Consider the following 23503-nt stretch of genomic DNA (forward strand, 5'->3'; position numbering starts at 1 on the left):
TATGAGGAAAGGCTACGGCGTTTGGGCCTCTTCAGCCTAGAAAAGAGACGCCTGAGGCGGGACATGATTGAGACATACAAAATTATGCAGGGAATGGACAGAGTGGATAGGGAGATGCTCTTTACACTCTCATATAACACCAGAACCAGGGGACATCCACTAAAATTGAGTGTTGGAAGAGTTAGGACAGACCAAAGAAAATATTTCTTTACTCAGCGTATGGTCGGTCTGTGGAACTCCTTGCCACAGGATGTGGTGATGGCGTCTAGCCTGGACGCCTTTAAAAGGGGTTTGGACAAGTTTCTGGAGGAAAAATCCATTATGGGGTACAAGCCATGATGTGTATGCGCAACCTCCTGATTTTAGAAATGGGCTATGTATCAGAATGCCAGATGCAAGGGAGGGCACCAGGATGAGGTCCCTTGTTATCTGGTGTGCTCCCTGGGGCATTTGGTGGGCTGTTGTGAGATACAGGAAGCTGGACTAGATGGGCCTATGGCCTGATCCAGTGGGACTGTTCTTATGTGGCATGTGGGCCCGTGGGCAGGCTGTGGGTGAGCAGAGGGTGGGGCCAGGATCTGGAACTTGTGCCAGATCCTAACTCTGGGCTGCTCAGATCTGAGTAGCCCCACTGGGGCTACTGTGGTGTTACCCAGGGTAAGGGGTCTGCATTCCCCTTGCCCCAGGCTGAGCCGCATTCGGCCCCAACCCCACGTTGGATACGGGGCAGGCCAGTTGGCCTCCCCATTCCAGCATGGGTTAGGATTGGGCTGTATGTAAACTTAAATAGCTCCCTGGCACTTGGTTTTATTTGAGGTTAGACTTGTAGAAAATGAACTACCTATTTGAACAAGTTTCTGGAGGAAAAATCCATTATGGGGTACAAGCCAAGATGTGTATGCGCAACCTCCTGATTTTAGAAATGGGTTATGTCAGAATGCCAGATGCAAGGGAGGGCACCAGGAGGACGACTCTTGTTATCTGGTGTGCTCCCTGGGGCATTTGGTGGGCCGCTGTGAGATACAGGAAGCTGGACTAGATGGGCCTATGGCCTGATCCAGTGGGGCTGTTCTTATGTTCTTATGGACTTTGGAACACATCACTAAACAGGGTTGGACTGTGTTACCCCATCCACCCTACTGCCCTGACCTAGCTCCCTCAGACTTCCACTTGTTTGGGCCATTAAAGGATGCCATTCGCGGAAGACATTTTGAGGATGAGGAAGAGGTGATTCGCACAGTGCAGAAATAGCTTTGTGACCAGAACAAGGAGTGGTACCGACAGGGCATACATGCCCTTGTGTCTCGCTGGAGGAAGGCCATAGAACTGGACGGAGATTACGTGGAAAAATAGGGAGTGTAGAAGAAACATCATTCTTTCTTGTGTGTAAGTTTCATTGTGTTCAATAAATAATTGTTGAAGAAAAAAAATGTGGTGCATTACTTTCTGGGCGACCCTCGCACTCCCCAAGTGAAGCTGCTTGTTTACAGGCAAATACAAGTACAGGAGTGTAAACAGAGCCAGCCTAAGGAGCTGCAGGACCCAAAGCAAAACATTTCTGTGGGGATCCCCCACCCCGTGGGCCCCTCCTACTCACCAGGATGAGTGGCAGCTGCGAGTCAGCCAGCAACAGCATAACCGCATAACAGCATAACCGTCAACTGCTTCTGGGAAGGGCAATTTCAAGCCAAATTGGACCCAGAAGTGGGTGGGAGGGAGGGCTGTCCAGTGGCAATGCTCCACTTGCTGCACTCTCCTCACAATGCCTTGGAATGGAAGATTCCATGCTGAAGTGTCAGCTATAGAACAGGTGCTCCATTCGCTATGCCAGTGCGGAGCCTCTTCAGGTGCAGGGCCCAATTTGGCCAAACTGCCCTAAGGTTGGCCCTGAGTGCAACTCTTAGGGCCTGGTGAGCTCTAAAAGGTAAAGGTTCCCCCTGGGGTTAAGCCTAGTCGTGTCCAACTCTAGGGGTGGTGCTCACCTCAGTTTCTAACTGAATTGCCAGTGTTTGCCTGTTGACAGTTTCTGTGGTCATGTGGTCGGCATGACTAGAAGCTTAAGTGCATGGAATCAGTGGCATAGTTAACAATCCTGTTGCCTGATGCAGAGCTCAAGAAGATGCCCTGGAAGTGACGTCCCATCCGGAAGTTTTGATTTCACAACCAATTTTTTTTTAAAGTAAAAAATAAAAAATCTGCCATGTCCCCCAAGCTGCTTGCTGCCTCCCCCCAGCACCAGCTCCCTCCTACTCACCCCCAAGCTGCTGCCACTTCTCCAAAGGAAGAGGTTGCTTCCCACCTCCATTCCCTCTGAGGTCTTACATTGGGCTGCTGCAGCCCTGCCAGGCACATTGGACTGGGGATAAGCAGTCATCCGCCACCATCAGCGCGCGCCCCACCAGCCAGGCACATTGGATTACAGGGGACAATGGGCTACAGTGAGGCAAGCCCTGCACATGTGTGAGGGAAGGTTCAAGCATGCCCCCACCAGGTGGCTGCTTTGTTTGGTGGGCAGAGCTCGAGCTCAGCAGCTGCCTCACCGGGGCGGGGGGGGGGGAGGAAGGAAGGCTTGCTTGCTTGCAGCGGTCCTCCCCATTATGTGCCAAGGTCCTAATTTTGAGAACTTAGGGCCAAATCCTATCCAACTGCCAGCAACTTCCAGCAGCTGCAATGCAGCCCCGAGGTAAGGGAACAAATGTTCCCATCCCTTGAGGAGGCCTCTGTGACTGCATCCCCAATACAGGAAGCCTTCCTTTGGGTCAAGGGAAAATTAGAAAAAAAGGATATAAAAGATTTGTGGGCTTTTCTAAAATCTAGTATATTCACAAAACAATTTCATGCATATCAACTCAGAATGAGACTAACAGGCCAAGCCTATCCTCTACAGGTGCAGCCACACAAAAAATGAGAATGCTGCATGGGGGGGAGCACCTTGGGAAAGGGGATTTAAATCTCCTTAACCCTCCATAAGCCTCCTGCTTTGCAATGGGTCTCTTTGGATCTGTGACAGCTCTTTAGGTGGTGCAAATCCAAGGAAAGGGGTAGGGAGGCTTGAAAAAGAGGGGATAGGCTCCAATGTGTGCGATTGCTACTGGATCAACGTTCCACTGTAGCCTTGCTGGAATTTGGAATCAAGAGGCTTGGGAAGGGGAAGCCCCATAGGCACAGCAGCACCAGCACTGGAAAATTGGATAGGATTGGGCCCTCAGTCACATGTCAGGCTTTAAGTAGGTGAATACTCTCTTACTGTTCTCTTGCAGGAGGCTAGAGTGGTAGCAAAGATGTTTGATTTCCCTGACTGTTTAGGTGTGAAATTGCAGTTTCAGCTTGTCAACTCCTGTTTCATGTTTCTGGTCTGTGGTTATGTCCTACATGCGGCTGCTAATAATAGTTTTACACATTCTTTCATTGTCATACTCAATTCACCTTTTCCTTCTACCAATGGAAAGAGAGTAGGGAAAGCATGATCTTAGGGAAATGAATAAGTAGGGAAAATGAACTTAAAATCTGAAACACTTTTAAAAAATTAATTCTTCTTAAAATACATTTATATGGGGAGGGTCATAGATCATTGGTAGAGAACCTGCTTTGCATGCAGAAGATCCTGGGTTCAAGTCCCTGCTATCTCCAAATAGGCCTGAGAGATACCCCTCCCTCCCCCAAACCCTGGAACACCACTGCAAGTCCCCGTCAGCTTTACTGAATTAGATGTACTAATGATCTGACTTGGTAGAAGGCAACTTTCTGCGTTGCTTTAAAATAAATAGTCAAAACATAGGGGGGGGGATATACAGACAAATGTTCACCCTGAAAGGAGTGGGCATGTACACCACCAAAGGAGACCAGTTGCTCTCAGAGGCCCATATATTGCTTACCATCGTGCAGCTTAGCAAATTCAGAAAGCACAAGCACAAGACCCCTTCACACTCAACATCAGATGTATCAGAGTTTCAAAGGGTCTCAATTCTGCTTGCAATCAGTCATTCCTACTATTTGTCCCAATGAAGCTCAACTAGAGGAACTGAAAGCATGGGAACATGTGACTTTTTCATTTTGCATTTAGCCTTAAAAAGGCAGTTACTGTAATCCCCTAACCAACATTTTTTAATTTTTTTAACACCATGAAGAAAGAAACATATTTGTGTACAGGCTGGCCTGACTGCAATATCAAGGCAAGCAATTGCTTGGGACAGTTACTTACATTTCTATCCAACCCTTCCTCTAAAGAGCTAAGGGTGATATATGTGATTCTTCCCCCAATTATGTTATCCTCACAACCATCCTGTGAGGTTAGGTAGGCTGAGAGGTGATGGCTGGCCCAAGAACCCATCGAATGAGAACGTGACTAAGCAGGGGTTTGAGCCCTTGTCCTACTCTAACCACTGTGCCACACTGGCTTTCAGTGTTTTTAGGGGTGCCAGTGAAGCAGCATGTGATGAGGAGTGCTCCCAAATACTTTGCATTCTGTTAGAGAAAGCAGGGGCACCATTTTTAGATCATGTACAGCTTGTCGTAACAGCGTTCTGTGCAATGGCTTAGCTAAGGGGGTGCAGAGGGTAGCAAATGCACCGGGCTACAGCTTCTGGGAGGGGGGGGGAACTATTCCCACGTGCAAGTTACCTTGGGCTGCTGCAGCCCATCAGGTGCATTGGACTGGGGGGGCAACAGTTGTCTGCTGTTATCGCCGCACATGTGTGCGTGTGACTTCAGCTACACTGTTGCCCCCTTCAGCAGCTGGGAGGGAGTGGGGAAGCCCCTCGGAGAGGTTGGGGCTGCCCTTGCTCTGCGCTTGGGCGAGAAGAAGAGGTGAGAGGCACACCACCTAACTGTTCCTGGCAGAGCCCAGAAGAGGGTCGAGGTGGCGAGAGCAGACACTGAGCGGAAAAAGTTTGCAGCTTTGCTCCACTGCGCCCAAGATCTTGGCAGGTCTGTGGAAGGCCTTTGTTGGAGTGCCTGGGTGGCCGGGGGGACACCGCAGGGGCACCTCCCGCACTGAGAACCAATAGCCGCCAGCGTGCACTGAAGCGAGGGAGTTTCCCCAGTGGGGCTGCTACATGACTGCTTTGCTTGCCATTATTGTTTTCCCATCAGCAGCAGCAGCTGGAGGAGGGAGGAGGCGACATGTTGCCACCGCTGCCACCTCCCCTCAAGGCCTCAGAGCACAATCCTTTGCACGTTTACTTAGAAGTAAGTCCCACTGTGTCCCACTGTACCCAATGGGGCTTACTCCCAGAAAAGTGTGGAGAGGATTACAGCCTCAGTCAGTCAGGCATGGCTTCCTCTCGCCTGCTCTCCCCAAGTCCTCCTCCCCGTTATGGTCCTAAGCTCTAACAGAACTAAGCTCTCTCCAAAAGGTGATTTAAAAGGTGCCTAATTGGTGCCTAAAACAATTTTTAAAGGTGATTTAAAAGGTGCCTAAAATCTACATTTGGACTACACCAGTGATTTAACTGGTGCCACTCTTTAGCAGTTTGTACAATGATGTAATAATAAAACACAAATTACAAGGCTGTATCCTTCCCTCAAAACACACAGCCACAAAAATACTGCTACCAGCTAATACCTAGAAGGCTTGCATTTGGCTATGTGCTTCCCTCCATACACACAGCCACAATATTAAAAATGTTGCTGAAACACTACCAAACGCTTGCATTCACTTTGCTGATTGGCTTACCTATCACCCATGAGATCTGTTGATGGCAGTCCTGAGCCCAATGTAAAGTGAATAACTTATGTTCTACTGAACCTGTTTTACTAGGGACAGTCTATTGTAAAGTTATTTGATTGTAAAGTGAAATCATTGTACAGTTCAGGTTCACTGTATTAATCCAATTAATTATAAGCCCAAAAGAGAAATACATTTGAGCCACAATATTTGGCTATTTGGCTACTATTTGGCTACAATAGTAGCCAGCAACTCGTTATCCTTAGATAAGCAAACATGTAGGACACAATACTGTTCTAGACTAAAAACTGGGGGACAATCAGCCCGCAGCTCCTGCATGACTGACTTGCATGAATTCAAGTATATGCGCTCCCCCCCTCCCCTCTAAAACAACAGCTTAAATAGTGCAGGTGATTCTGCCTGCCACTCAACTTACTCTGTTTATGCCCCACAGCAAGCCTGAAATGAGAAAATGAACCTGCTGTTCCTTCAGTCATCTCTGTTCCCGCATGTCTCTCACACTACTTTTAGTTCTTAAAAAGACAGCATGTATTTGTTGGGTGTAAGGGAGTTATGACTATATGCACTTTTGGTTTTATGTCCCAATCTCAGAATGTAACCCTTGCATAAGATGTGGGCTGAGTGAATAATCCAGTCAAACAGTATGCACTTGCAAATCTCGTTGCTTTCAACAATTAAACATTAAAGAAATAACAGCTATTTAAACATCTATGTATGTTTATAAACTGCTTTTTGGTCCAAGATGACATTTAACAGGACATGAAAATGCTTCAGCAACTTTCTGATGCCCTGACTTTCTGTTCAATCTGCTGCACCCTCTGTGAATTGCAGCAAGCATTTCTTCAATATAATACATGAAATTAACTTCTCCAATGGGCTGGGGCTGCATGCAAGGGAAGGCAACACATCCTGCAGTATTGTTCTAAATGAGCCATCTTGATAGCTGTGGCACTTCCTTTAGGCCTCCTTTCTCCTGCAGAATTAACTCCAGGGAATGACATCATGTCGGGCTTTCCAGATGGATTATGTGAAGCCATAGCTCAATGTCATTTTCAATAGCCAAGCTTATAATTAAAGGTCAAATAGTCACTTCATCTGCAATCAATCAATAGAAGAAGTACTAATACCGAGCACTAATCAATCAATGGCAAATACGCTAATAAAAGCCATGAATCAAATGTCTGTGTTTCATGTGCTTGCATGTCCTGTTCATGTATGTTGCAACAAGGAGGGGGAGAAAGAACAAAATGAGGGCAAATATGCCCAAGGGAATTCTCAGATACCCCATTTATCTTCACTACTGGAAAGTTATATCCCTAATTACCTAGTTAAATGAAATACAAATAAAAATGATGTCATGGGCAGAAGTTGTGAGTTCCTGTTAAAAACTGTTCAATAGGTCCAATGTTCATTCATGGCAGAGCTCAAAATGCTCGATAGTAAATAAAATACATGAGGGGCCACTGCCGGGTGTGTTGGGATGGGGGGGGGAGGAAGAGACCAGATCTTTACAAATTCAATCCATTCACCCTACGCCCTGTGAAAACACAGGTATGTCAACTGTTCTGTCTACAGCACAAGCCTACCATATGGGAGGGAACTGTGCTTGTCTCTGTGCTGAGTGAGAGCTTCTCCATGGATCCAAGCACACGAAGTGGCAGATGGCCTCTGGAGCATGCTGCATCAGGGAATCAGTTGGTTTCATAATACGATGTGGGAGAAGTGCCTTACAAGAGTCTTCTCATGCTTCTCTTATTACCACTTCTAAAGCTTCAAAGCTGTCATCTTTCCTCCTCCTCTGCTGGTGCTATGCTACGCTCCCCAGGGAATGGACGCAAGGCACCCCGCGGAGGCTTCACATGCCAGAATGTGAAAAATCAGTTTAAGCTCCAAGTGAAGCCGCTTTTGTTGCAGGAGGCCCCTAAGAGCTCTTGTTTGCTTAGTAGTGCTGGAGTTTTGAAGGCAGATTAAAAACACCCTCACAGTGGACTTAAAAGAAGGCCCTGAGGTTCACTGATACTCTTAAATATTCACACATGAGTCTTAAATGGGATCTTGCTTGCATCTCTTAATCTTGCTTGGTAAGATATAATTGAAAAAAACACAAACAGACAAGTTGTCATTTTCTGTGAAGTCAATAGTACTGATTTTACTGGGAGAAAAGATTTGGCCTTGGGAGTAGATTCTAATCAGATGCACTACTAAGTTATTATTCCAGAACAATTTGAGCTTTAACAACAATGTCCGTGCCATGTTGACAGAGGACCCAATCCAGAAAGCTCATTCAAACTTGTTCAACATGGCTTTTTACTACCAGTCCTGAACTGCAGCCTCCTTCATGCCCCACATGCAGCTTTTAACATTTGGGGCAGGAGGGTCTGATTGAACTTTCAAGAGAAAAAACTAGGTAGTGTGCATGTGAATCTCTCCATGAACTTCTCTAGATCATACCCAGAATAAAAAATGTCTTACTGTTCTCTGAGTAAGTTAATTTCAGGGTTAGGTCCAGCTAGTCTTCTGACTGAATTAATGTGTGAAATGAAGCTATTATAATATTTTGTGTAGTAATTTAACATGTACTTTAATATTAACATGAGCATCTCCTGAAACCACAAATTCACAGAAAACAATTTTTGAAAAATAGACAGAACCGTTTTTTTTTCCTGAAGAACTGTCATGCTTTCACAACTTACCCTACAGCCTGACAACTGATAACATCTGGAAAACCCTATGATCAAAACTACTTTTCTACAGACAGAGGACCTTTGTCCAGAATACATTACTTTAGTGACTTATAACACAGTTGTTTTTAACCTTTTCAGTTGTGCCTTAAATTCTGGGGCATTTGGTGGGCCACTGTGAGATACAGGAAGACGGACTAGATGGGCCTACGACCTGATCCAGCAGGGCTGTTCTTATGTCCTGTCTTCAATAATGGTCCCCAGTTTTTCTTTTTTTCCATCCATTTTTCTGTCTCTTTTGCCCCACATGTATTTTCTGTTCTTTCTTAAAAAAGAAAGGAAAACCAGAAGGCATGTTCTTTGCTTCTATGGGCCATTTCTGGGCCTCTGCGGGCTTCAGAAAGCCCTCCGGAAGCAACCAGAACAGTGCTCCGGTCACCTTTGGAGGGTTCAGATGGGGTTGAATCTGACCCGACGTGGGTCTGGGGGACCTACGTTGAGCCAGATCCACGGATGTAAAATCCACGGATAAACAGGTTTCTGCTGTAGTCACTTTACAAGTTTACTCTTCAGCTTCTGTAAATTATCTAGTCCATAATATCTATCAATGAAGATACGGAAACACAAGCAAACTGTCATTTCTGTCTGGTATAGTGCTCTCTCTGTACTGTACCTAAGAAGCAGAAGCAGAAGGAGATCTTGGATATAGCGACACCCATTATTTCCTAAAATTCTCTTCAAGCAAACCAGCTATCTGATTTATGCAAAGAAAATGGAAATTGTGATTGCTTCAGATGATTCCCACCTTTCAATACAGCTTCGAATGCATTAGCGCTGATAGTTTATTGTGAATTTAACACAAGTGTAACTGTACGTTGTGGTTCTACCCTGAGAGAGATTGCAATAAACCTGGTAATGGTTCTGTGATGAAATAGATTGATTTCTTAATTATGGACACTCCTAGAGTGGTTCCTGACATCACAGGAGAATACATGGTGAATTCATTGTGGATCCTGCTGAGAAATGGGATAACCAATGTCCTCATAAATATAGAAAGTTTGTTCAGTTTTTGAGAATTTACAAGCTGCTTGCTAAGGTGTGAAGCCAGATTCAAATTTAAAACAGAGGCCCTGCACATGACAAAGTACTTGTCAATCTGCACACTTAGGGGAGTAATCCCCATTGAAAACAGTACTATTTATTTCTCAGTAGTCATGCATAACTTTGGGTTGTAAAAGTACAATTGAAGTGACCATGGCAATATAACGGATGCAATTTCCAGATATTTTCCCAAGGAAACTACGGGTGCAATCCAGAAGGCGCCCCTGGCTGGCGCATGTCCCTGGTGCCAGCCAAGGTGTGTCACAAAAGTGCCATAAGGCACTTCTGTGACGATTCTGGAGGAGTGAGGCTGGCCCAAGCCCCACTAGGCTGGTGGGAAGGTAAGTCCGCGCTGGCCAAGTAAGGCTGGCATGGAGGTCTGGGGGGCATGGGGAGAGCTAGAAGGAGGTGTTTCAGGGCAGGCTCCAGAAGGATCTCTCCAAACTGACAGAATGGGCAGCAAAATGGCAGATGCATTTCAATGTAAGTAAGTGTAAGATCATGCACATTGGGGCAAAAAATCAAAACTTCACATATAGGCTGTTGGGTTCTGAGCTGTCTTTGACAGATCAGGAGAGAGATCTTGGGGTGGTGGTGGACAGGTCAATGAAAGTGTCGATCCAGTGTGCGGCAGCAGTAAGAAGGCCAATTTTATGCTTGGGATCATTAGAAAAGGTATTGAGAACAAAACGGCTAATATTATAATGCTGTTGTACAAATCGATGGTAAGGCCACACCTGGAGTATTGTGTCCACTTCTGGTTGCCACATCTCAAAAAGGATATAGTGGAAATGGAAAAGGTGCAAAAGAGAGCGACTAAGATGATTACTGGGCTGGGGCACCTTCCTTATGAGGAAAGGCTACAGTGTTTGGGCCTCTTCAGCCTAGAAAAGAGGCGCCTGAGGGGGGACTTGATTGAAACATACAAAATTATGCACGGGAAGGATAAAGTGGATAGAGAGATGCTCTTTACACTCTCACATAACACCAGAACCAGGGGACATCCACTAAAATTGAATGTTGGGAGAGTTAGGACAGACAAAAGAAAACATTTCTTTACTCAGCATATGGTTGGTCTGTGGAACACCTTGCCGCAGGATGTGGGATGGCATCTGGCCTGGACGCCTTTAAAAGGCGATTGGACAAGTTTCTGGAGGAAAAGTCCATTACGGGTTATAAGCCACGATGTGAATGTGCAACCTCCTGATTTTAGAAATGGGCTATGTATCAGAATGCCAGATGCAAGGGAGGGCACCAGGATGAGGTCCCTTGTTATCTGGTGTGCTCCCTGGGGCATTTGGTGGGCCGTTGTGAGATACAGGAAGCTGGACTAGATGGGCCTATGGCCTGATCCAGTGGGACTGTTCTTATGTGGCATGTGGGCCCGTGGGCAGGCTGTGGGTGAGCAGAGGGTGGGGCCAGGATCTGGAACTTGTGCCAGATCCTAACTCTGGGCTGCTCAGATCTGAGTAGCCCCACTGGGGCTACTGTGGTGTTACCCAGGGTAAGGGGTCTGCATTCCCCTTGCCCCAGGCTGAGCCGCATTCGGCCCCAACCCCACGTTGGATACGGGGCAGGCCAGTTGGCCTCCCCATTCCAGCATGGGTTAGGATTGGGCTGTGTGTAAACTTAAATAGCTCCCTGGCACTTGGTTTTATTTGAGGTTAGACTTGTAGAAAATGAACTACCTATTGCTATGCAATGAATCATTCTTTTACACAGAAGAAATGTGCTAAGAATACCTCACTATCTAGGTCAGGGGTCTCCAAACTATGGCCCAGGTCCACATCTGTCCTGCCACAAGATTTTATCTGGTCCCCAGCAACCTTTTTTGTCAGAGCATTTGCTAATGTTTGACATTTTCTTCTTATATATCTCCTTATATACTCCATTTTTATTACTTATTTACTGCTTATATATCCAGTGCTATATATATGGCATTGTTTCTTTGAAATTGTAACATTTCTCTTTTTTTCTATGTAAAATATAATTTGTGGCTCTCATAGTGAATAGTTTTGAGACCCCTGATTTAGGTGATATGTTTTTGCATGAAGGTTTCATGAGTCTCTTTGTTGTTTTTTTTAAAGCGTGCGTTTCCATTTCCACTTTGCCTTCACAAAGTAAACATTTTAGTAAGCCTATCCAAATATTTGATGGATCCCACACTAATAACCTAACCAATCATCATATTTAGTTATATTAAAAATGGCACCCTTGCCCTAGAATAAGATCTACTGACATCACTGGACTCCCATGTGTAGGATTAGGCTATTACTGTAATTTTTCTGTTTTGGATGTCTCTTATGCTTCTATCAAGATGTACAGAGGAAAGGGAAAATACCAGCATAGACTTAGCAAATAATGTGTTTGCACTAGCATCACTACTCAATGCCTGTCTGAACGAATAAGTTGTCCCTGTACATTACCGCTCGTCTCAGATCCTTATGGTGATCATATGCTTGTAACATCTTGTCAAACATATGAAATGTTGTCTTTAAAAGATGCAAACCTGAAAATGTTGACAAACAGTTGCATTGCCTTGTCCAGTCCAAAACAGTGCCTTGAGCTCATTAGAACTTACTCCTGTAACAATGCAGAGAGATTTACCATACACTGCATGGAAACACTGCAGATTGGTTTACCATATGGCGCATAGCTCATCAATTGGATAGGAGTGCTAAACACCCTCAGTCTCAATCCCCTATATTTCAGGTGGAGATTGCTGCAAGGTGTTGCCACTGTTGGGGTATGGTACAGTGTGCAATTTCAACCTCACAGAGTCAGTATGTGGCCAGTTTCTTAGCTGGATTCACAAAGCAACTACCACAAGGATTCAAGATGTAGTGGATGGTGTGCTGGAGACATTCCCCCTCCATCTGAACTGCACTGGGTAACACTGAGAAAGCCATTCTTTCCCCTCACAAGGTTTCTGTGAGGCATGAATGGGATAAACCAACATACTCCAACATTTGCAGGAAGGATGGGAAACAAACAAGCGAGCAACACAGCGAGTAGTGGAAGCCAAACCCTGCACTGATATGTTTAAACTCTAGATCACTGGCTGATTAGAATGTTTATTTTGCACACAGATGCTTTTAGCTCTACTTTGCATCTCCACACATCTGTTTCCATTATCTGGACAATGACCACTGTGGTTTGCTTAACAAGTATCTCTAAACGTGATATTAAGACTTTCCAACTTCCTTCCTTCCTTCCTAATTACCACAAATCACAGGAATACAAGTGCAACATTCAGCAGTTCATTCCCACTCAAAGTGAACTATATTTTAATTAACTGATTGTAAATGTCTATCAGAACAGTTATTACTGCAACAGAATGTTTGAGTGACTAGGAAGTCAATGATTTTTGAATACTGAGCTGTAATGAATAAACACACAGTCCAGAGACTTCTTGGGATAAATACACTGATATTTGATAAAACGCTGCTGTCTTTATTGATCTGTTTCTCCATATTGTAAATGCTTTGTACACTACAATTTTGAGCTGTAATAATTTTGCTGTTTGACTGTGCTGTAATAACTCAGAACATAATCTGAAATGAACCACAAACTTTATCAATATTAGATTAGAGAAGCAGAACATCAAAAACAAACAAAAAAATCAAATCGCTTTCTCTAAAGAAGGAACAGATTAATGGCACTGCAATACAATTATTAAATTCCCTAAGGAAAAGACTGCGTTGTCTTCCTCTTAGAGAACGTTTACTTGCCCATTGCAGAAATGTTCTCATGAATGTACTAATATTAATGCTGGGCTTTTACACTACATCTTGTCATACTGCTGAATTGATACAGAAAACCACTTTCATGACAAAGTGAACTACACAGAATAGTGTGATCAGACTGAAAAGTTCACTCAATCGCCAGTAAAGACTTACCCAAAGTTAGAGATTTGTGGGTGGAGCAGAAAATAATAGCCACTGTGTCTGCTGGCGTGAAACCAGAATTCTTCCTAGAAAAGATGTAAAGAATTTAAAAATCTCTTTCACCAAATGTCTGTTCACTGATCAAACGTACCACTTTATGTACCCCATAAGTGTGTTTTAAATCACTTTGATCAGTTTTCATGACAAATAATTCTGTTTAAAGGTAAAATCAAAAGCACCTGAACATCTGTGGATAGAACTGTTTCTCAGAAGTAGCAAAGTCTTTTATGCATACATTCTTTTTCTAATTCAAAAACTTATTTTATAAAATTTAAAATGTCTTTGCTAGAAAATGGAAACATGCATTCATATTTGAAAAATGAGAAATTCCAATCAGTTTATTCCAGACCAGAGTACTTCTGCAAATATAAAACACCAGATTAAGAAGAACCCTGCTAGATCAGGACAAAGGTCCATCTAGTCCAGCTTCCTGTATCTCACAGCGGCCCACCAATGCCTCCAGAAGCACAGAAGACAACAAGATACCTGTATCCTGTTGCCACTCCCTTGCACCTGGCCTACTGAGGTAAAGCACGGCAACATTTTAAAAAAAAAGGCCTTCTAATATTCTTAAAACCCAGTTCTAAATTATGCGTTAGGATTAAGCCTGTATCACTGGTATAATTTCTTTGCAGCCTCTTTGAAACATTGTGGTGTTGAAAGATGCACTGGTGCAATAGTTCCTATTCTGTTCTAAGCACTATTCTATACCCTATTCTAAGCACTTAACACTTGCTGAGAAGGAATCTGACTAGTCAAACAACCAGGTTCCATTATTATGCAGGCCACTGTGATGTTGCATTTGTGTGGGGAAAAGTAAGCAAGGCATAGACAGTGTACAGATAGAGTGGTTGTACTTCCAGCCTTATGGTGACAGCAGCTGTTTCCACGTACAGCCAAATCACACTCATGCTTTCCTACAGTCAGGAACACAAATGTCTGAGAAAGAGCCATGGCTGCCCACGCTCAGGGAAAGCCACTGTGACAGCCAGCCCTTCGAGTCAGTTCATTAGCACAAAATGATATGTTTTAACTAGAGATGCCAGTGAAGTTCTCCTGAACAGAACTTATGTGATTGGTAAAAGCACACCTTGAACAAGAGGGAAACTTTACAAGTTCCTAAAATTATTCTTCACACTGGATTCTGGAGAAATCCCAGCTTCCCCTTCCCCGTGGTTGCAAGGTGCCAGTCCCCCTTCCTTCCCTGTGAATAGAAGGGAGGTCTGTTGCTTCTCAATCACCTTGGAATACAGCATTCTGGCATGCCCATGAGGAGGCAGACCACATTTGCAGCCTGTATCTGCACATTTCACCTCCATGTGGGTGTGTGGGGCTGGTGGAGGGGGGGGGCGGGCATGCCTATACCTACCTCCCGATTGGAGTCATTATGTGAAGAGAAGCACTAACAGATCTACCCTCCCCAGTCACTAAGTGCACGGGCATACCTACACTGTATCTGCACGTCAACACAAGGATGGAACATGTGTATACTGCTGATGGATGTACATCACAAGTGCATTTTCTTTCCCCACGGAGATGTGTGTATGATGACATGGATGTGTCGATATCAGTGCACTGTGCACAATGCTTGTGCTTATGCATTCCTCCACACAGTGTGTGTGTTCATACAAATAAGTATTGTCCAATCTGGTCCATTGAGCATAACTATTTGTAAAGTTTCTTTTTCTTTTTCTTTTTGGGTAGGAAGCACAATATCATAATCAACAGAACATGCTGCCATACTCTTACTTTATCGGCCTGATGCAATTAGTAAGCAAATAGGCAAATACAAAACCAGGAAGTAGGTTATGTTTTCTATTAAGTGTATATATCATCTATTGGGAATCATTATGAATTATGCAATGCATGCGGAAATTAAAGGTGCCCAATTGCTGTTTTCTGAAGGTCGGTTCTGCAGCAGATATTTCCCCAAGTAAATAATTAATTAAATTATTTAATTTAATTTATTAAATTATTTCGATGTTATCGAAAACTTAGGAATAAAAACCAGGTTGCACTGTGGAATATGACAGTTTGATCTGGCTTACGTTAACAAGTGGTGCATGTAAGAATTCTGTCTCTGACTTCAGGAACTTGCAGGCACCCGTGACCCAAATGTTGCCTCTTCAGTCTGAGTCAAAAAATGAGTTGTTTGCATTTGACTGTTATGTTTGTTCATACAAATAAGAAACACTTTTATAGCCATTACATACCTTGTGGAAAAAAAGAAAGTCAACAGCATGAAGCCCAGTTGAATTGAAAATACTGAAAGACAAATTAGTTTGAGAAAGATTGAGTAACATGAAGATACCCATACAAATGTGTAGTCTACATTTACCTCTCTCTCTCTCCACGTGGTAAAAACATGTGTATTCTAATGTATTAAGAATGACACAAATGTGTGCCTGCCGTCTTGTAGAGTACACAGATCAGACAACTGACGAAGTGCAACACTTTATCCACATACTCATTGCACTCAACTACCATCCTCTTCACTAAATCCTCTTCACTGTCCACTAAATACTAAATCCTCTTCACTGTCCATATGACAGCCTCTCATGCATGTATAGACAGTTGTCTTAACCATCTCTTCAGCACAGTACATATGCCCAGTTCCTTCAAGCTCTATTCATCGGTCTCACCATCCTAATTGCCCTCCTCTAGATTCCACTCCAGTTTGTCAATATCTCTAGAACTGGACAGACTATTCCAGGTGGGATCTGACTAAGGCGGAATACAGTGGTACCACTATTTCTCTTGATCTTCTTGACTATATTTCTGTTCACGCAGCCTGGAATCTCATTCACCTTCTCTGCTGCCACATCGTAGTTCTGGCTCATGCTTAGCTTATCATCCACTTAAGCATCTAGATCTTTTTCACATGTATGACTGCTCAGGCAAATGTCCCCAATCTTATATGTGTATGGCTAATTTTTACTACCCAGAAGCAAAACTGGGTACGTGCAAAACTGACCCCGTTGAAGTGCATTTTCTTTGTATTTGCCCAGTTTCCTATCTTGTCAAGATCATCCCGGATCCTATTCCTGTCCTCTAGGGCAGTGTTTCTCAACCAGTGGTATGGGAACTACCAGTGGTCCTTGGGTGGTGTCTGGTGGTACTCTTGGGATCCTTGCTGCCCAGCAGCAAGACCAGGAACACAACAGACAGTGGTAGGAGGCTCAGGTCAGGAAGCAGAGCTCCAAATCATGCTTTTCCATGCTCAACAAAGCCCTGCTGTCCACCCTGAACCACCCAGAGGCTCATTGGAGACTGGGGGCTCTCTGAGGGCCGCATTGAGAGGCCTCGAGGGCCACAAGTGGCCCTAGGGCTGGGGTTTGGGCACCCCTGGGCTAGTTGCTCCATTATAGGAGGAGATAAAGTTTGTTTGGCAAGATCTGTTCTTTGGAAAACCATGCTGCCTCTTGCAATCACTACCCTCCTTTCTAACGAAAAGTTACAAGTTATACATTTTAAGGTTTTAATACAGGCATGCCCCCATGTCTGCAGGGGTTCTGTTCTGGAACCTCCTGCATTTAAGTGAAACCACTGATAAGGGCGAATGCCGCTCTCCACCCTCCGGAGCCAAGAGGAGCTCAGCTCCCCTCACTTCCGGAGCATCTTCTAAGCCCAACAGGGGCCACACACATCTGTGTATTTTTCACTCTAAGGTTCAGTTTAAGCTCGGCAGAGGCTGCAGACACACATGCAGGGCCTCTGCCTGGCTCAGACGACCCTCCAGAGGTGGGTGGAGCTCCCTTTGTCTCCAGAGGGGGTGCGTGGGGGGGCTTGCAGACCCCATCCATGAATAAGTGAATATGGAGATACAGGGGCCTCCTTGTATTTTTTTAATATTTTGGTTAAGGGCTTATTCAACTCACCAAGAGTTTTGGGATTAGGATGTGTGTATATATGCATCCCCCCATATCCCCCACTAAAACTGTTCCACAAATTCACCACTGGGAAACTGATACTACTGCTGAGTACAGTAGAGAAGATACCTAGATCATGGCATCTGTAATTAGAGATTGTTTTAAAGCTTCCATAAAAAGAAAAACATCCCATTTTGCTTTGCTGCTTACTGCTTAGGGATGGAGGACTCATTGGAACACAACACGAGTTAAACTGGACATCTGCAATATCAATCATGGTAGGTTCTTTGCAGTGGCTCTCTCCATACATCCCTCTGTATACTTAGATGAAAAATATGCTTCAGAAATTCTCTCTTGGTTTCTGTATTTCAAATTATTTTTGGGAAGAGACCCTAGGTCCATCTCTGCATTCTGGCAGCCCAACTTTATTGGCAGTGGTGGGTGAGGCAAGACAAACGGAGAGTGCTGTTACACAGTGGAAATGTGCCTTCTCAACACCCCAGAAGTATAGCTTGAGTACTCTTACCACTCCGTAGTGAGTGGTGGTGGTGCTACTACTGTGTGTGGCAACCAAGGGGAGCAAGTACGTTATAGTCTCAGATGCCACAGTGCTGCGACCCTAGGACTTTCTGCTAGACCTGGATTACAATTCCTACATCCAGGCCATCAATGCTCAAGCTTTTAAAACATAGTTTTAAAAATTGTCTTTTTTTGCATTATCACAAGTGTTTAATGATTTCCAAATGAAGGCTCCCAGCATGAAACACAAAGATCTCTGTGAGCTATTGCTGAGTAATTAGCATAACAAATAAGAGTGGGAATATTTTTGCTGAATTCAAGCAGGATGGCTCTTCAAGGAGTACAAAATTGCTAAACAGCAACACATATTTTAATGGAATATACTCTATTGAGTTCTTGTCGATTCAGGTTCAAACTTGATGTATTAGAAAATAAAGAAGCGTTCACATTTCTAAATTGCGTTCAACTGCACAGCATCACCCTGTAAGATTAACATAAGATTGCTGCATGAGACAAAGGAGTTGGGTATTTATTTGCCAGGAAACCATGGACTCAGCTGATTAACACAGAAACACACAGCTCCTTTAGAACATGCCCCCAGCTGTTAGAATGGAGCAATAATGCACATTGTACTTACTGATGAAAACAATTATAATCAGGCTAAACTTATCAAGATCAATATTTGGATTGGAGAAAGTATCGCAGAATGTTGTATAGATGATCATCAGGAGCACACTGCTGCTGATAGCACCAAATGGCGGCTTTTTCCTCTCAAGCCATTCCTTGATGTATCTTCGGACAATCTGAAACACAGAGAAAAAAATCAACAGGTTGCCTCTTTTCAACACACACAGGGAGCCAAGTTGGGCATCACAAAATGAATCTGACAGCGGAAAGACATAAAGAGAAGAGAATAATTTGGATGACGGCCACAATGGATTTCAAAGCTTCCCTGCCACATAACTCTTCTTCTGGGGAATTTAACATTTGTAGTGCAACTTCCACTGGGCGTCCATAATGAGAGTATATTTTCAAGTACACTCAAATCTATCCTTAATCATGCCAAATGTTCTTTGCTAGCTGTCACTGAGACATGCCCATTAAGCCTCCCCAAAGTTTATCTCCTCTGCTGATACTAATGGATGTATGTAATTATCACAGTCCCCTTTGCATCAACAGACAATTCCAAGTGTAACTTTGGGAATCTTAAAAATCTGACATCTTCAGGAATTTCATGTGAGCAGATAATCGAAAGTGATCCATGGAACATTTAAATATTTAAATAGCTAGCAATGCACCAGAAGTTTTTAATTAAATTATAACTCATGCTTGAAAAGCAAAAGTGCATGTGTTGGGGGAGCTTAAATTATTCAGAGTCTGAAGATCTAGAGTTTTTGTAAATCCAAAGACAAATGCCAGTGCATGCTTTTGGAATACTAGAGTTAACTTATGATGAACAAGCTTACAATGTTTAGTGCAACTTTTTGACATTCAGAAATTTGAAAATGAAGTAATCAGTTTGCTTTTTTCCTTTTAAGTATACAACAAACATCAGTTCTTTATTTCTAGAAGAATTCTGATCTTCATGACAGTATGCAGTTCCTGATACTATCAACCATACCACCTTTCTTGAAATGTAGTGGGTAGGAGGAAGGTCACTGCTTTGCAGCAACTCCAATTCTATGTTACGGGGATGGTTGCAGAAAGTGATATTCAAAGACTACTACTCTTCCCCAGGGAAGTTATCCTACGGGGCAGTAGTTCCAAAACTGCCCCTGATGGCCCATCCTATTGGCTTTCTGGGGTGCTGCCATCTTGAATCACACAAGATCTTGCAAGATTTGGGCAACAACATCTTGATTGCATGAGATCTCATGCAATTTGGGCACATCCATCTGGGATTGCAGAGATCTCACAAGGTTTGGTGCTGCCATCTTGAATTGTGTGAGATTTCATGTGATCTGAGATGGTGGCACCCAGCTGGGCTGGGAAGAAGAGGCTGTGGGAGCGCTGTGACCCCAATAAGTTTGGGAATCAGTGCTATAGGGTTCTGCAAGATGAATTCCATCTTGCCCCCCTGCTTTTAACACCTGCAAGAATCCTCTAGGTAAGGCCACTCAGAAGTTTGGAGCATGATGCCACCAGTATGCTGATTAGACCTTTATTTCTCCTTCCCCTTGGCATCTGGTGCGACCAGGTCACCCAGGGCAGACTGCTTGAGATCAGTACTGGACTGGATGACAGTGAATGCACAACCTTAATCCAGAGAAATTATGCTGGTGGTGGGAGGCCCTACTGATCTGGAAATGGGCAATATGTCTGTTCTTGATGGGAATACATTTCCCCTAAAAAAGCAGACTCAGAAGTTGGAAATGTGCCTGGGTCAGGCATTAAAATGTAGAGTGGCCACTTTTTCAGTTCCAACTGATTCATGTACTGCATTCTACAATTTAGGCGGCAAACGACTTGGCCACTGTCTTCTGATAGCTTTCCACTTTTTAGCTCTACTATTATAAAAGAGTGTACTTAGACAGTACCTGAAGACCATTTGAAAACTACAATGGATCCAAAATGCTGTTGCCTGACTCTGAACTGTACAGACAGTAACATGCCCATTTTGTATGATCTGCACTAGTCACCAGATTTGTCAGGTCCACTCTTCTGGAACTTTTATATACCTGATTAAAGACTCCTTTTTCACTCAGTCTTCTGTGCCCTGGCCATGCCTACGTTACCATCTTTGCTGGTGCTGTTAAATGCACGGTCTTTTAATACTGTGTTTTGCTGTTTAATTTGTAATATTCTTTGATGTTATTGCTTTATTTGTGGTAAGCTGCTCAGAGGGCCTTTTCTGCAGAGAAGCAGCCTATATAAAGAAATCTACCCAAAGGACTGATATTTTCTAATGTTTTATGTTTCGCAGAGCATATTAGAGTTGAAGGAAGTTATTCAAGCCATGACTTGCATTAGACTTGCATTAATTTTTCAGTCATCACCTTAAAAGACTTCTCAGGAGATGCGCCAACAGATTATATTACTGTCGTGTTCTAGAAGTAACACTGCAAGTTCATGCTACATGCTAATCTGACGGTGCTAGAAATGTCATGTAACTTCCCAATAACAACACTATTAATGATAAATCATTACCTATGAGAGAGACTCCAATGAAATCATCTGAGATGGTGACATTAGGTATGTAAGAGCAAAACCAAAGTAAATTAAAACAAAACAAAGACTTGGGCAAGTCCTGTGTCTCAGCCTCCTCTCCCATTCTACAACATGGAGATAATATTTACCAGCCTTTCAAGTTTGTCTTGTAAGAATCCCTGAGGCAAAATAGAGTATAATCCCCATGCTTGTCTGCTCAGAAGTTCCATTGTCTTAGTAAATACAGTAGGTAGCTTCTGAACTTCCTAACTTGCATGCTTAAGAGAACTGCTAAAGTATAAAACTTTCTACAAATGCATTCAAACACGTTTTAGTACACAGAGCCTCAATCCAATCAAGAAAAACAAATCATTTGTTGAGACTCTGAAATGTGTATCATGAGGGTTAAGCAAAACCGAAAAAAGAGGAGGGTTAAGCAAAAACAAAAAAACACCCTTTCTGGTTCTAATCCAGAACCAGATTTTTTTTTAATCTGCTTTTAAATTATGTTTTTAACTTGTTTTAACCTTGTTTTATAAACCACCTTGAGTCCCCTGGGGGAGAAAGGCGGGGTAAAAAAAGTATAATAATAATAATCCTGCCTTCAGGAGCTAGAGACTAAATTCTTTCATTCTGCATGACAACTCTTCAGATACTTGAACAAGGCGATGGTATCTCCTCTTAGACTTCTCTATTCCAGGCTAAAGATACCATAGGATAATCCTATACATGTTTATTCAGAAGTAAATTCCACTGTCTTCAATGGGGCTTATTATTAGGTAAGTGTGCATAAAATCTCCTGATCCGCTGCTGTAAGTGTAGGTGCAGAGCCACAAAAGGCAGGTCATTGCCAAGTGCTGAGGGACTGCCAGTGCAAATGGCCAGAGGTTCTTGTGTGCACCAAAGGCTCATCCAGGCTGCACTGGAGCAGGTAAGGTTGTGGTGGGGAAGAGTCATGAGTGGTTTGGTAAAGGATTGGGGCAGAATGGACCAGGCAGAGGGTGGATCTCAGCAGCAGTACATGCTAGGGTGCTATCCCCGTTTCCTGGGTCAGACATGACCCCTGAGCTCCTTGGACTTATGCCATCTAAATAGGTGATATAGGTTTAAAGAAACCTCTCAGTGACAAGGTAGCCAACTGGGAGATCAGTAAAACGTATTTTTACTTTCCTCTCATGGGCCAGCTAGTCCCCCTCTGCCTAGGATACAGCAAAAACTCCACTGATGTCGCTGCACTGCATAAACTAGTGGGGGATAGAATTGGGGTCTAACCATTCCTCATGGACTCAGAGATCCAACTATCTCACAAACTGGATTTGGGAGTAACCTAGAAGAGTTCTGAACCTGTTGGATTCTTAGCCCTGCAGATTGTGCTTTGGAACTACTGCCTTGTTGACTATTTCCCACTCATTTTCATCTACATGCCTCTCCCTCCCCCTTCCCCAAATTTCAAAGACACACCTAGGATTCCTATAATGAAGAGTGAATGAGAGAGCAACAATTCAATGTTTCAGATATCAATTCCTTTGTTAGCAGCTCATGTTCTAAAGCAGGGGTGCCCAAACCCCGGCCTGGGGGCCACTTGTGGCCCTCGAGGACTCCCAATCCAGCCTGCAGGTAGCCCCCAGTATTCAATGAGCCTCTGGCCCTCTGGAGACTTGCTGGAGTCCATGCTGATCTGATGCAACTGCTATCGTGAGGGTGAGTTTGACCACTTGCATGGGCTGTGGGACGAGGGTTTCCTCCACTGCTTGCTGTTTCACGTCTGTGATGCAGCAGCAGCAGCAGCAAAGGAAAGGCCAGTCTTGCTTTGTGCCAGGCCTTTTATAGGCCTTGAGTTATTGCAAGACCTTCATTCATTCATATAAGTTCCATCTCTAATATATTCATTGATGTAAATTTATTCAAATTTGAAATGTAAATTAATTCTTTTTTTATTCCAACATAGTGTCAGAGAGATGGTGTGGCCCTCCTGCCAAAAAGTTTGGACACCCCTGTTCTAAAGTGACAATCTGTTCTCTAAAAGGTAAAGAAAGGTCCCCAATTGACTGTTTCTTTAAATCATGGGCTTGGTAGATGAGAGTTTCCCAAAATATGAGTTGGGACCCACTGGTGGGTCTTTCACTGGGGCCTTTGCCACCTGCCTTTGGCTCCAAATTGGAGCCATTTTGGAGTTAAGGGGAGGCTCCAGAGGCTCTTCCAGGTTGCAATGGAACAGTGACCCACACTACAATCCTCTGCAAGCCTCAGAATGGCCTGCAGAGGCTTTCGAAAGCTGCTTCCAGGTTTTGGAAGTTAACTTCCAAAAGCTGGTTTCCCTCTGAAAACTGGAAGTAGCTTTCAGAGGCTTCTGTAGGCCACTTTGAGGAATGTAGAGACCTGTAGAGTGAATTGCTGGCCCAGCATGACCTGGAAGAGGCCTCTTGGGCCTCCCCTGGCACCACCAGGATCACAGACCAGATAGGATGGGTCCCAGGATGGGAAAGATTTGGAAACACTGCTATAGATCAGGGGTCTCCAAACCGTATCCTCTATCCGGCCCGTGGTCAGCCT

General features: G+C 43.9%; 1 protein-coding gene across 1 annotated transcript in view; it reads right to left on the reverse strand.

Moving 5' to 3' along the window:
• The window catches only part of SLC10A7 (solute carrier family 10 member 7), a 183537-nt gene that overhangs the window by 22615 nt on the left and 137419 nt on the right, over window positions 1-23503 (reverse strand). The window contains exons 8-10 of the mRNA XM_066631959.1: window positions 18441-18606; window positions 15629-15680; window positions 13368-13441 (exon numbers count right to left, since the gene is read on the reverse strand). Coding sequence (XP_066488056.1) covers window positions 13368-13441; window positions 15629-15680; window positions 18441-18606 — 292 coding nt within the window. The remainder of the gene's footprint in view (window positions 1-13367; window positions 13442-15628; window positions 15681-18440; window positions 18607-23503) is intronic.

The sequence above is a fragment of the Tiliqua scincoides genome, chromosome 6, assembly GCF_035046505.1.
Source record: "Tiliqua scincoides isolate rTilSci1 chromosome 6, rTilSci1.hap2, whole genome shotgun sequence".
NCBI lineage: Eukaryota > Metazoa > Chordata > Lepidosauria > Squamata > Scincidae > Tiliqua > Tiliqua scincoides.